Source organism: Oncorhynchus clarkii, chromosome 16, assembly GCF_045791955.1.
Source record: "Oncorhynchus clarkii lewisi isolate Uvic-CL-2024 chromosome 16, UVic_Ocla_1.0, whole genome shotgun sequence".
NCBI classification, from domain to species: Eukaryota; Metazoa; Chordata; class Actinopteri; order Salmoniformes; family Salmonidae; genus Oncorhynchus; species Oncorhynchus clarkii.
This window is the reverse complement of record NC_092162.1, coordinates 23,318,741-23,332,895: the sequence shown is the minus strand read 5'-3', so window position 1 is coordinate 23,332,895 and position 14,155 is coordinate 23,318,741. Positions and strand designations below refer to the sequence as shown.

General features: G+C 42.6%; 1 protein-coding gene across 3 annotated transcripts; it reads right to left on the bottom strand.

Moving 5' to 3' along the window:
- Positions 1 to 646: 646 nt before the first annotated feature.
- LOC139368224 (ras-related protein Rab-5C) lies at positions 647 to 12,124 on the bottom strand. Of its 3 annotated transcripts, none has more exons than XM_071106882.1 (6): positions 12,003 to 12,124; positions 9,210 to 9,596; positions 7,292 to 7,443; positions 6,968 to 7,090; positions 1,984 to 2,077; positions 647 to 1,558 (listed from the first exon to the last, which is right to left on the bottom strand). In XM_071106882.1, exons 2-6 carry the CDS (start codon positions 9,373 to 9,375, stop codon positions 1,431 to 1,433), a joined length of 663 nt encoding a protein of 220 aa, XP_070962983.1. In that variant the 5' UTR covers positions 9,376 to 9,596; positions 12,003 to 12,124; the 3' UTR covers positions 647 to 1,430. The 3 variants fall into 3 exon arrangements, with proteins under 3 accessions (XP_070962983.1, XP_070962984.1, XP_070962986.1); XM_071106883.1 differs by having other exon boundaries at positions 9,210 to 9,540; positions 12,003 to 12,107; XM_071106885.1 differs by having other exon boundaries at positions 9,210 to 9,379; positions 12,003 to 12,104.
- Between the last annotated feature and the right edge of the window lie 2,031 nt (positions 12,125 to 14,155).

Sequence of the window (14,155 nt, the reverse complement as noted above, 5' to 3'; positions counted from 1 at the left end):
CCCAGGCGCGAACCAGGGACCCTCTGCACACATCAACAACAGTCACCCACGAAGCATCGTTACCCATCGCTCCACAAAAGCCACGGCCCTTGCAGAGCAAGGGGAACCACTACTTCAAGGTCTCAGAGCAAACCACCGCGAACTAGCTAGCCGTTTCACATCCGTTACACCACCCATTGAGCATGTTTGGGATGCTCTGGATCGACGTGTAAAGAGCGTTTTCCAGTTCCCGCCAATATCCAGCCACTTTATATTTTTGTTCATTGTAGCTAGAACAGAGGAATGTTTGAAAGGATGCATTCTTACTTTTTTGCAATAATTTTGTTTGTACAAAAGGTTTCATTGATGGCAGGTCTGTGCAAAAGTTGAAGTCGTCAGGATTCAGCACTAGGTGTTAACCCAGTAGAAAAAGGCTTCAAGGAAGGAAAGCAGGGGTTTGCGCAAGACATACTGTAATAGTCCAGTCTTCATGTGATGTAGAAGAGGGGTCAATTTACAAATAGTGTATTTTTTTTACCTCAAACTACAAGATACGTTTATTTGATAACAATATACATGATTTAAATCTCATGTCGGAGGCCTACCACATGCTGCCCCCCCAACAGAACATTTGTGTTTGATTGGTGGTGAACAAATGATTGTTATACTATTTTAAAACGATTATTCCCATTAACAAATGTACATTTTGGCCAAGAAAATCTTGCCATGTTTTTATTTTTTTTTTCTCCCCCAGGTCTTACAATGTATTCTTACATTTATCTTACAGATTCAAAAACATGATGCTAAAAATAATTGTCTGGTGTACTAGGTGATAAAATGCACACTGCGTTACGGTTTAATTTGTCACACATGTCGGAAACCACATTAGGTGTGTCCTATATAATCATCCCCCACTCGTGCCAAAAGAACAGCGGTAATAATAAACAAATGCTAATATTAATTTACAAAATGGACAGATCCGGAGAAAGAGCGTAAGACACATTGTCCCCATGGAGCATATTTTCCCTCTTTCCAGATGTGGAAGACCAACATGGAAGGAAGAAAATGATTTTAAGAGGAAAAGACAACTTAACCTTTGCGACATGCACCTGCCACCTGGACAAAAAGGCTAATAGCAGTTGGTATGATCCATCAACAAAATGTTTTTTTAAAAGGACAGAAAATGTTAAGACATAATCCAGTTAGTATTAGATTAAAGTGAGAGATGGGGAAGATGGGAGGTACAGCAGAGAGATAGATAGAGGGTAAAAGAGAGAGATAGAGAGTATGTGAGAGGGTCGCACTGAAGTTCTCTAGCTTATAATTTTAAAAAGGGTCTCCTTTTGATTGGGGAGGGGGGGGGGTGAGAACGGTTCCCGCATCGTTACTCTCTTGGTTCTCTTGATAATATTTGTGTTCTGGGCTCGTTCAGTTAGTTCATTGGATATTGGCTAAGTGCTCCCGCCACAGCATTGGCCGCTGCGGCCCTGGGGGGCGGGCTCCTGAAGGTCCACTCCTGCCCGGGCCCGGCCCCCTGCCCCGGCTGCGCCCTGAGCCTCGTTCTTGGGCAGCTTCTTTGCTACAAGGACAGAGAGTAGAGAAGAGTAGAGTGGGCCATTAATGCTGCGTTCATGTGCTCCCAGAAGTAACAGATACACAGAACATCCAAAATGTGGATTCCTCACCATCTGGACTAGTGAAAGCCAATTCCTATCCTGTTTGCATTGTATTGGTAGTTATTGACGGTAAGTCACTCTGGATAAGAGCGTTTTCTATATAACAAAAATGAAAAGTAAAATGTAGTAGGAATCCACCAATTTGAATTCATCCTATACCTGGGTTTTCAAAGTAGCAACAATGTAAGGGTGGAGGTCTATTTAGGCTATTGAGATAAACCCATAGAATAGTAATCATACATTCTGTGTGAGCACTAAATGAGGACTATAGGCCAATAGTGCTTGGAGTGAGTAAGTTGGGACTCACTGGGTAGATGGTTGCCCTTACCTATGGCCATGAAGATTTCGTTGACATTCATAGCAGTCTTAGCTGAAGTCTCCATGAACAGTAGACTGTTGTCATCGGCATAGGCCTGTGCTTCCTGTAAAGACAGGACAATCATATTATTATTACAGAATTTGTGGGGATTATTCAGGGCTATAACAGGTTCTTAAACACTTCTTAAGTATCCCGGACACAGATTGAGTTTAGACCTTTAGATGTTCAATTGACAATGCTTTTTAGCCCAGGACGAGGCATTCTGGCCCTAAATGTCCAGGAAACTGGCCCTAAATGACAATATGTGGACGACAAGTATTTTTTGTTTTACATACTGTGCATTCGGAAAGTATTCATACCCCTTCACTTTTTCCACATTTTGTTACAGCCATTTTCTAAAATAGATTAAATTAATATTTCTCCTCCTCAATCAACACACAATACACTATAATGACAAAGGGAAAACAGGTTTTTAGAAATGTATTAAATGTATTAAAAAAACAAAAAAACAGAAATACCTTGAATACATAAGAATTCAGACCCTTTGCTATGAGACTCAAAATTGAGCTCTGGTGCATCATGTTTCCATTGAGCATCCTTGAGATGTTTCTGCAACTTGGGAGTCCATCTGTGGTTGATTTGGAAAGGCACACAGATTTTTGGGGTGCATGACACCCGTGTGTGTGTGCATATACACTGCTCAAAGAAATAAAGGGAACACTAAAATAACACATCCTAGATCTGAATGAATGAAATATTCTTATTAAATACCATTTTCTTTATATAATTGAAAGTGCTGACAACAAAAATCACACAAAAATTATCAATGGAAATCAAATTTATCAACCCATGGAGGTCTGGATTTGGAGTCACACTCAAAATTAAAGTGGAAAACCACACTACAGGCTGATCCAACTTTGATGTAATGTCCTTAAAACAAGTCAAAATGAGGCTCAGTAGTGTGTGTGGCCTCCACGTGCCCATATGACCTCCTTACAACGCCTGGGCATGCTCCTGATGAGGTGGCGGATGGTCTCCTGAGGGATCTCCTCCCAGACCTGGACTAAAGCATAAGCCAACTCTTGGACAATCTGTGGTGCAACGTGGCGTTGGTGGATGGAGCGAGACATGATGTCCCAGATGTGCTCAATTGGATTCAGGTCTGGGGAACGGGAGGGCCAGTCCATAGCATCAATGCCTTCCTCTTGCAGGAACTGCTGACACACTCCAGCCACATGAGGTCTAGCATTGTCTTGCATTAGGAGGAACCCAGGGCCAACCACACCAGCATATGGTCTCACAAGGGGTCTGAGGATCTCATCTCGGTACCTAATGGCAGTCAGGCTACCTCTGGCGAGCACATGGCCCCCCAAAGAAATGCCACCCCACACCATGACTGACCCACCGCCAAACCGGTCATGCTGGAGGATGTTGCAGGCAGCAGAACGTTCTCCACGGCGTCGCCAGACTGTCACATGTGCTCAGTGTGAACCTGCTTTCATCTGTGAAGAGCACAGGGCGCCAGTGGCGAATTTGCCAATCTTGGTGTTCTCTGGCAAATGCCAAAGGTCCTGCACGGTGTTGGGCTGTAAGCACAACCCCCACCTGTGGACATCGGGCCCTCATACCACCCTCATGGAGACTGTTTCTGACCGTTTGAGCAGACACATGCACATTTGTGGCCTGCTGGAGGTCATTTTGCAGGGCTCTGGCAGTGCTCCTCCTGCTCCCCCTTGCACAAAGGCGGAGGTAGCGGTCCTGCTGCTGGGTTGTTGCCCTCCTACGGCCTCCTCCACGTCTCTTGATGTACTGGCCTGTCTCCTGGTAGCGCCTCCATGCTCTGGACACTACGCTGACAGACACAGCAAACCTTCTTGCCACATCTCGCATTGATGTGCCATCCTGGATGAGCTGCACTACCTGAGCCACTTGTGTGGGTTGTAGACTCCGTCTCATGCTACCACTAGAGTGAAAGCACCGCCAGCATTCGAAAGTGATCAAAACATCAGCCAGGAAGCATAGGAACTGAGAAGTGGTCTGTGGTCCCCACCTACAGAACCACTCCTTTATTGGGGGTGTCTTGCTAAATGCCTATAATTTCCACCTGTTGTCTACTCCATTTGCACAACAGCATGTGAAATTTATTGTCAATCAGTGTTGCTTCCTAAGTGGACAGTTTGATTTCACAGAAGTGTGATTGACTTGGAGTTACATTGTGTTGTTTAAGTGTTCCCTTTATTTTTTTGAGCAGTATATATATATATATATATATATATATATATATATATATATATATATATATATATATATATATATATATATATATATATATATATATATATATATATATATAAGTCCCACAGTTGACAGTGCACGTCAGAGAAAGAAAAAAAAACAAGCCATGAGGTCTGCAGCATTGAAGGTCCCCAAGAACACAGTGGCCTCAATCATTCTTAAATGGAAGAAGTTTGGAACCACCCAGACTCTTCTTAGAGGCCTGTATGGTAGAGTGACCAGACCAGCTTCTCAGTAAAAAAGTACATGAAAGCCCGCTTGGAGTTTCCCCAAAAGGCACCAAAGAACTCTCAGACCGTGAGAAACAAGATTCTGTGGTCTGATTAAACCAAGCTTGAACTTTTAGGCCTGAATGCCAAGCTTCACGTCTGGAGGAAACCAGGTACCGCTCATCATCTTGCTAATACCATCCCTACGGTGAAGCATGGTGGTGGCAGCACCATGCTGTGGGGATGTTTTTCAGAAGCAGGGACTGGGAGACTAGTCAGGATCGAGGAAAATATTTACGGAGAAAAGTACAGAAAATCTGCTCCAGAGTGCTCAGGATTTCAGACTGGGGAGAACGACCCTAAGCACACAGTGGCTTCGGGAAAAGTCTCTGAATGACCTTGAGTGGCCCAGGCAGAGTCCGGACTTGAACCCAATTGAACAGGAGAGACCTGAAAATAGCTGTGCAGCGACGCTCCGCATCCAACCTGACTGAGCTTGAGAGGACATGCAGAGAGAAATGGGGGAAGCTTCCCAAATACAGGTGTGCCAAGTTTGTAGCGTCATACCCAATAAGACTCAAGGCTGTAATCGCTGCCAAAGGTGCTTCAACAAAGTACTAAGTAAAGGGTCTGAATACTTATGTAAATGCGATTTCAGTTTATAAATGTTAAACTTATTTTTTTAAACAGTTGTTGCTTTGTTATTATGGGGTAAGTGTGTAGATTGATGAGAGGAGAAAACTATTTAATCAATTTTAGAATAAGGCTGTAATGTAGCATGTGGAAAAAGTTACAGCACTGTATGTGAGTGTGTGTATGTATGTGTATACAGTTGAAGTCGGAAGTTTACATACACTTAGATTGGAGTCATTAAAACTCGTTTTTCAACCACTCCACCAAGTTCTTGTTAACAAACTATAGTTTTGGCAAGTCACTTAGGACATCTACTTTATGCATGACATGTAATTTTCCAACAATTGTTTCTAGACAGATTATTTCACTCTATCACAATTCCACTGGGTCAGAATTTTACATACACTAAGTTGACTGTGCCTTTAAACAGCTCGGAAAATTCCAGAAAATGAGGTCATGGCTTTAGAAGCTTCTGATAAATTATGTCAATTAGCCTGAGTCAGTTGGAGGTGTACCTCTGGATGTACTTCAAGGCCTACCTTCAAACTCAGTGCCTCTTTGCTTGACATCAGGGGAAAATCAAAAGAAATCAGCAAAGACCCCAGGAAAAAAAATGGTAGACCTCCACAAGTCTGATTCATCCTTGGGAGCAATTTCCTAACGCCTTAAAGTAAAACGTTCATTTGTACAAACAATACTACGCAAGTATAAACACCATGGGAACACGCTGCCGTCATACCGCTCAGGAAGGAGACCCGTTCTGTCTCCTAGAGATGAACAAAAGCAAAGGACCTTGTGAAGATGCTGGAGGAAACGGGTACAAAAGTATCTACATCCACAGTAAAACGAGTCCTATATCGACATAACCTGAAAGGCCGCTCAGCAAGGAAGAAGCCACTGCTCCAAAACCGGCATAAAAAATCCAGACTATGGTTTGCAACTGCACATGGGGACAAAGATCGTACTTTTTGGAGAAATGTCCTCTGGTCTGATGAAACAAAAATAGAACCGTTTGACCATAATGACCATCGTTATGTTTGGAGGAAAAAGGGGGAGGCTTGGGTGAGGGAGGAAAAGCAACATCTCTAGACATTAGTCAGGAAGTTAAAGCCAAACGGACAATGACCCCAAGCATACTTCCAAAGTTGTGGCAAAATGGCTTAAGGACAACAAAGTTAAGGTATTGGAGTGGCCATCACAAAGCCCTGACCTCAACCCTATAGAAAATCTGTTGGCAGAAGTGAAAAAGCGTGTGCGAGCAAGGAGGCCTACAAACCTGACTCAGTTACACCAGCTCTGTCAGGAGGAATGGGACGAAATTCACCCAACTTATTGTGGGAAGCTTGTGGAAGGCTACCCAAAACTTTTGACCCAAGTTAAACAATTTAAAGGCAATGCTACCAAATACTAATTGAGTGTACGTAAACCTCTGACCCACTTGGAATGTGATGAAGGAAATAAAAGCTGAAATAAATCACTCTACTATTATTCTGACATTTCACATTCTTAAAATAAAGTGGTGATCCTGACTGACCTAAGACAGGACATTTTTACTAGGATTAAATGTCAGGAATTGTGAGTTTAAATGTATTTGGCTAAGGTGTATGTAAACTTCCGACTTCAACTGTATGTATGTATGTATGTATGTATGTATGTATGTATATATACATATTTTATTTTTATGTACACTATCATAGTACCACACCAAATAGTAGAAGACCGTTTGGCCTATGACAAAAAAACAAACAAACATTGTAACAATTGATTCATCAGCATATGATGTTGTTATTATCATGCTAACTGTTTTGTTATGTAGTCAATCAATGAAACACACACAGCGTGGGAATTGTTCTCACCTGGAGATCAACGGCTCTCTTGTTAGCGACGTCGGCCTTGTTCCCAGCCAGAGCGATGACTATGTTGGGGCTGGCTTGTCTCTGCAGCTCCTTCACCCAGTTCTTTGCTCGCGTAAAAGTGTCCTGAAGAAACACGCAAAAGGCACAGAATGCATAATTTACATTAAGGTTATGACAGGGTAAGAGATTTGAACTAAGCTCATAAAGCATTGAGAATTGATATTCTTAAACAACCAAACTATTGGTTTCACTGGTCATTAAAATTCAATTGGATGCCCTGCCTACACAGTTGTAAGGTGTAACAGATAACGAGCCTTTACGCACTCTGTTGGTGATGTCGTAGACCACAATTGCCGCCTGGGCTCCTCTGTAGTACATGGGCGCCAGGCTGTGGTATCGCTCCTGGCCTGCCGTGTCCCAAATCTCAAACTTGACTGTCGTGTCGTCCAGGCAGACAGTCTGTGTGAGGAAGGCAGCTGTAAAAATAGTAAGATGGAGGAAGGGAGGGAAGAAAAGTTAAGAGGATATGTCAGGGGAGGAAAAAGAGCGGTGTTCATGACGTTTGGAGATGTCTTATATTCCTACATGACAGAGAAGCAGGTCTATTCCACTTAATACATTTATACCTGCACGTCTATCAGTAACGTTGCACCGCAATTGAGTGCGCCATGACACGGGGTTAACATGTCAATCTCTCCCACTCGCTTCAATGTCAACATTTGTTTTGTCATTACGGGCACTTAAAACATATCCAGTTTAGGGAAAGGTTTCAGTTGCAGTTCCTCAATTTGCTCTACGCTAGAGGAGGCCTCCGAACTGAATCGTACACACACACACACATAAAAATTAAAAAAACGCAGAGGCGTTAAAAAAAAGTTACTTTGATACGGTTCTATTTTTATAATACTTAACATACACATAAACAACTTATCTGTGAATTCTGAAAAGCTATCCAGGGATTGTTCCACGGTGTTGTGTTTTTTTAGGGGGTGATATTAGTTCTTGTAGAATACGTTCAAATCTTCTTCAATATGGTTAAAGTGTTCTTAACTATGAAGTTGTTCATTTTCTTTGCTTTATCCTTTGAAAATAGACACGTGAAAAGATTATTGGGACGAGCATGCACATCTTCAATATGTACCCATTGTTCCTCTTTAGAGCATTTAACTATGTCGCAAGTACAAGCCCTGGGTGGCAAATTGATACAATTCCAAGGTTAAACCACCCTCAGACTTAGGAAGTTGTAAAAATGTCCTTTTTATTCTATGAGTATCAACGTGACTTCTATTGATAGTCCACAGTGACTAACAGTGACTAATAAAATAATAATAAAATGGATACTATCAACAAACAGGTACTTTGTAATAGGCTCATAATGTTATGCAAGGTCATTTGGAAAAAAAATGTATTTTTGGTATCATTTGTGATTTTTAACCATGTCCTGCCAAACAGGTTGGAGGATTAACTTCCTAACGAGCACAGCACTGCTGCTTCTACGGATCAGAACTGCAAAGAGAAATGCTAATCCCATGTCTGTAAACTACAAACACTAGAATTCCACAATCACATGACAGCGCAGAGAGTCCATGGCCTCGTTCCAATCCTTCCTTCCTACCTCCCTTTATTGAGCCCAATCACTGACATGACTGGGTCATTAAATCATTGATTACTTACTAGAAGGGAGGAAGAAAGATGGGCCTTGTTCAAAAAAGGCTATTTCTCCAGCAGTGAAGAGGACCCATGAGGCATGTCAACCTTTGACCCCTCTAACAATTCTAACATTGCGGTCATTTCCTGTGCCCTCTATCGTTGACTGGAGCTTACTATTGTGAATTGCATACGATAGGCTAATATCCGGCAGAAATGCTGTTCTACAGTGTTAATCCATTTCATTTTTGGAGGTTAATGACATCTCCACTACGGTAGCATCGTCCTCTACATTGACTTGCTTGAGCATACATTGCGTTGATTACAAAAGGTCAAATAATGGTTAAATAAATGCAATTTGTGTCAACCCTACACTTTTTCCTTTTGTCTGACATCATTTGCTTTGTTTTTAAATATCCATGATATGGTGATGCCATTCTTGCAATGAGATCTAGTAAATCCAAATATCACAGATATAAAAGACCACTTGATGGAATAGAGAAACCTGCAGTGGGTCATATCAAACCACCAGAAATAGCCTGCACAAACAATAGTAAAAAAAATATATATATATACACACAGTAAATTAACTCACCTCCAATGGTGCTCTCTTGGTACTCCTGAAACTGGCCCTTGACGAAGCGCAGCACCAGGCTGGACTTGCCCACCGCCGATTCCCCCAGCAGCACCAGCTTGAACTGGCAGATCTTGTTGCCTGCCGCCGGGCCGTTGGGTCGCGCCGGTCCTCCACGACCCGCCATGGAGCTGTGCAGAGGCTATCCTGAATGAGAGGGGCTTGGCCACGCCAAGAGAGACAGCAGGGGGGGGGGGGGGTCTGGAGCAGCAGTGGAATTCCGATACGTGGGGGCAGCGGTTGGGATCCGTATAACACAGGCACAGATGGGGATTAGGTTAGAAGGGCTGAGCTGATCGGCGCCGGAAACCAGACAAAGTAAAGAGAAGAAGTTCAGCAACTGGGGTGCTGGTGTAGAGAAAAGACAGATAAACGATTACTGACAAGAAGTAGAAGGATTAAAAAAATACCACAGTTAGTCTGGCTGGAAAGTCCCTGCAGGTATAGGTGGAAGTGGAAGTTAGGCAAACCACACCGGTCCTCATGTGAGAGCAGTCTTGCTATTGGCCACCTTATCTTCCTGGCATGATGTGTCAATATTGATAACTCAAACACTGGCAGATATGAAGTAGAGCCTCTTCAGTTAATGTGTTGGTAGGCAGTTGGCCTTCAATATCAACCAAAGCATTATAATCTATGTCCAGAAATACCTCCACGGGGTGCATCTTGTCAGTCTGATTTTGCATGGCTGGCTAAAAAACATTTACAAACTATGTCCCTATAATGTGCACTCTTTATCAATGATTTAGATGACTGATAGAGCCGGGGCACTGCGTTCACACCACCGCACCTCCATCTTGGCACTCCTACACCATTGTAAAATATATTTAGGAAGCTATAAAAATGAATTTATTAGTGTCTACACATTTGTTTTTTCCATGTGTATTCTATTACAGACACCTTAATGCATACTTTTAAATTATATTCTGTCAGTTCTTCCTTAAATGATATTTTGGGGGGATTACTAATGCTATGTTCACCACTACAACAACAACAAAAATACATAAATACATGTAATTTTGTAGAATAGAATTCCATTATATCCTATGGAGGACTGCTCCTATACTGGGGAGTGCCAATATGGCTGACAGGTGGCTTCCAAAGGCTCTCAATGTCCAATACTAGCTTCAGCAACCAGGGTTTATTTACATCATTGCTCTTTACTTTACTGTTTACACTGAACAAAAATAAGTGCCCCATACGGACAAAAGCTTATTTCGCTCAGATTTTGCACACAAATGTGTTTACCCACCTGTTAGCGAGCATTTGCTTTGCTAAGATAATCCATCCACCTGACGAGTGTTGCATATCAAGAAGCTGATTAAACAGCATGATCATTACACAGGTACACCTTGTGCTGGGGAGAATAAAAGGCCACTAAAATGTGCAGTTTCGTCAAAAAACACAATGCCACAGATGTCTCAAGTTGAGGGGGCGTGCAATTGGCATGCTAACTGCAAGCATGTCCACCAGCGCTGTTGTCAGAGAAAAAGTCACCTCCAATGTCGTTTTAGAGAATTTGGCAGTATGTCTAACCGGCCTCACAACCGCAGACCATGTGTATGGTGTTGTGTGGGCGAGCGGTTTGAGTTTATTTGTACAGGAACAGTGCACATTAATCAACGTTTCAGTAAAAGTGCCCGTTTTAGCCAACCAGCTAATTTTCAACCGCAGTCCCTAGCAGATTAGTTTGCTGATGTAAACGTTGTAACAGAGTGACCCATGGTAGCCCGGGGGGTTATGGTATGGGCAGGCATAAATATGGACAAAGAACACATTTTATCGATGGTAATTCGAATGCACTGAGATACCGTGGCAAGATCCTGAGACCCATTGTCGTGCCATTCATCCTCCGCCATATAATGCACATGTCACAAGGATCTGTACACAATTCTTGGAAGCTGAAAATGTCCCAGTTCTTCCATTGCCTGCATACTCACCAGACATGTCACCGATTGACCATGTGTGGGATGCTCTGGATCGACGTGTATGACAGTTTGTTCCAGGTCCCGCCAATACCCAGCAACTTTGCACAGCCATTAAAGAGTGGGGACAATATTCCAAAGCCTGATCAACTCTCTGCAAAGGAGATATGTCGCGCTGCATGAAGCAAATGGTGGTCACACCAGATACTGACTGGTTTTCTGATCCACGCATCTACCTTTAAGGTATCTGTGACCAACATGGAGCCTAATGAATTCATTTAATTTGACTGATTTCCTTAAATTAACTAACTCAGCAACATCTTTGAAATTGTTGCGTTTATATTTATGTTCACTAACGGTGTCTGTCCAAAAGCTGTCACTGGCGTAACGTTCGCTAGCTAACTAACAACTAGGACGTTGAGTTTCAGTGCACTGCCTAAGTTAAGAGTACAACAAAGTCTACCAGTTCAACAACCATATGACAGACAGCTCATACGTTAGCTAGCTAACTTAGATGACAAAACAACAGTCAGTAAGTGGAAAATGCATAGATAGTTGACTAGCAGCAATGGCTGGTGCATTTTAGTAGCTTACTCGCTACTACGCTAGCATTTGATACCTAGCCGACTACTCTAGCAAGGTATCAAATCGTATGTCACATGCGCCGAATACAACAGCTGTAGACTTTACCGTGAAATGCTTACTTACGACCTCGTTCCCAACGATGCAGTGAAAAAATATTGTTTAAACAATATAACAAGAGAACATACAAGGACGGTACACAAATATGATCAACTATTATTTAGAGGGGAAATGTGTTCTTTCTTACCGATTTAGATCCCAGTCGTAGTATTTGCCCTTAATTTTCAAATGATTGTTTTTGATGTTTGTTTCACATATCAGTGTGGCGAATGACTATCCTGTATTTCCGCGTTGTGTAACTGAACATCCGGGTTACACACACCTTCCTGAAACGAGGCTCTCGAATCTGGAGTAGTGGGATGAGAAAACTCAGGTTTTTATTTGTAAAACACGCTGCCTAGGTAGTCTTGACTCTAGGCTAGACTACAGTACACTGACACCGGGACCTCAAAATGCAAAACCAGCCCCCGGAGGAAGAAGGTAAATGGATAGGTAGCCTATCGGTATCAGTTGTTGCAGTGGCCACCTTCTGTAGATATTTTCCAAAAAACAAACTAACGTTACCTAAATTAGCTAGCTATGCACTAGTCCATGACTCGGTTCCATTAATGTTACATTACACGTACGAGTCATTGGACGAAGCGTCTTCTACTAAGGGGGAATTTTGTGAAGAGTCCGGAAGTTCAATCTGCACATTAACACTCGTCGCTTGCGGTACGGTTTTGGAAGCATAAGGACCTTTCATATCCGCAAGAAATAATAATAATAAAAAACAAAAACAATTATACGCACCTTAGGGCCATATCTCCATGTTACAGTGCTTGTTCACGAAAGACAAGAGTCGACCACCTGTGCAATTAGCTACCTATCACGAAAGGGCCATGTGTTTCGAAAGCCGTATAACAAGCTATGATTATTGACGTGTCTAAACGTTAAAACAAAGCGTCGGAATTGTTCACACGAGGCAGTCGTAAGAGAAGCTAATGGCTGAACTGAAGGCAGAAGAAGGTAGAATGCAACCTAGAGTCTGAGAACTAGCTATGCACCAACAAAAACGAGTGTTACACATTACTTTAACAACTGTGTAGTAGATTTCGACCGATTAATCGGAATGGCCGATTTCAAGTTTTCATAATGTGTAATAGGCATTTTTGGGTGCCGATTACGGCCGATTATATTGCAATCCACGAGGAGACTGCGTGGCAGGCTGGCCACCTGTTACGAGTGCAGACTGAAAGGAGCCATGGTAAATTGCTAGCTAGCATTAAACTTATTTTTTATAAAAAAAACAATGTTAACAATCACTAGTTAACTACACATGGTTGATGATATTAATAGTTTAACTAGCTTGTCCTGCGTTGCATATAATCAATGCGGTGCCTGCAATTGTGTAACTTCTCTTGCGTTCAGTGTAAGCAGAGTCAGTGTCACCAATTTAGCTACGTTGTCGCTATATTTAGCAGTATTCAGACCCCTCTGGAGAGACATTTTCAAAAAAATTGACTAGTGACAAATCTAGCAACCTTTTTGGATGTTATTGGAGACTAATGAGATATCACGTATCGTTCTTACTCCGTGGGCCCCACGCTGTCCTTAAGCACTCACAGGCGGCCCAGTCCTCCCGCACCAGTCCCTCCCAGCTGCAGTCAGAGCAGGAGATGTTCACCCCTCCTCATCCAGATTGCAAATGAATCGTGCATGCGGGAAGCCGCAGCTGGCTGATCCCACCCTGGCTTACATTCAGGGCAGGATGTAAAATGTTTTTTGTCTAGAATAAATCACTGCATTTGACTCAGTCACTTACTCACCTTGTCCACTGTTTGTGTGCCTCTCTGTGACATAAGCTAAACATCTAGCTGGCTAGCTCATTATGTCTTAGTCTAAACTGTACACTGAAAAATACAGAAAGGAGTGGGAATCAAACCCTGAATTCGAAGGCTGGTTGAAGCCGTTTATTGGAGATGATACACGGACATACTGCCTGTATTGTAAGGCTGATTTCTACGCCAAACTTAGTGATGTAAAAAAACGCATGACAACTCAAAACATACTCAAAAGGCAAAGCCTTATAACAGTTCCACCCAAAACAAGCTGCCTGCCATTTATGGTTAAAAAAATTGACTGTAAAAAAGGCTGAGGCCACCATGGCATTAGCTATCGCTGAACACTGTTCCATGCTGGCATGTGATCACATTGGAGAAGCATGTAGAGCTGCTTTCTCAGACTCCACTGCTGCTACCCACTTCAAAGTGCACATAAATGATTAATGGTGTTCTAGCACCATACTTTCTGAAAAAGTTGCTCGCAGATGTGGGTGAACAGCGTTTCAGCCTCCTCCTC

Bases quoted from the DNA above. Each gene is read 5' to 3' on its own strand.
- LOC139368224 (XM_071106882.1), bottom strand. From the start codon at position 9,375: ATGGCGGGTCGTGGAGGACCGGCGCGACCCAACGGCCCGGCGGCAGGC. The intron at 7,444-9,209 runs GTGAGTTAATTT...CTATTTTTACAG, and splicing joins CCAAGAGAGCACCATTGGAG to CTGCCTTCCTCACACAGACT. The intron at 2,078-6,967 runs GTGAGAACAATT...CTGTCTTTACAG, and splicing joins AGAGAGCCGTTGATCTCCAG to GAAGCACAGGCCTATGCCGA.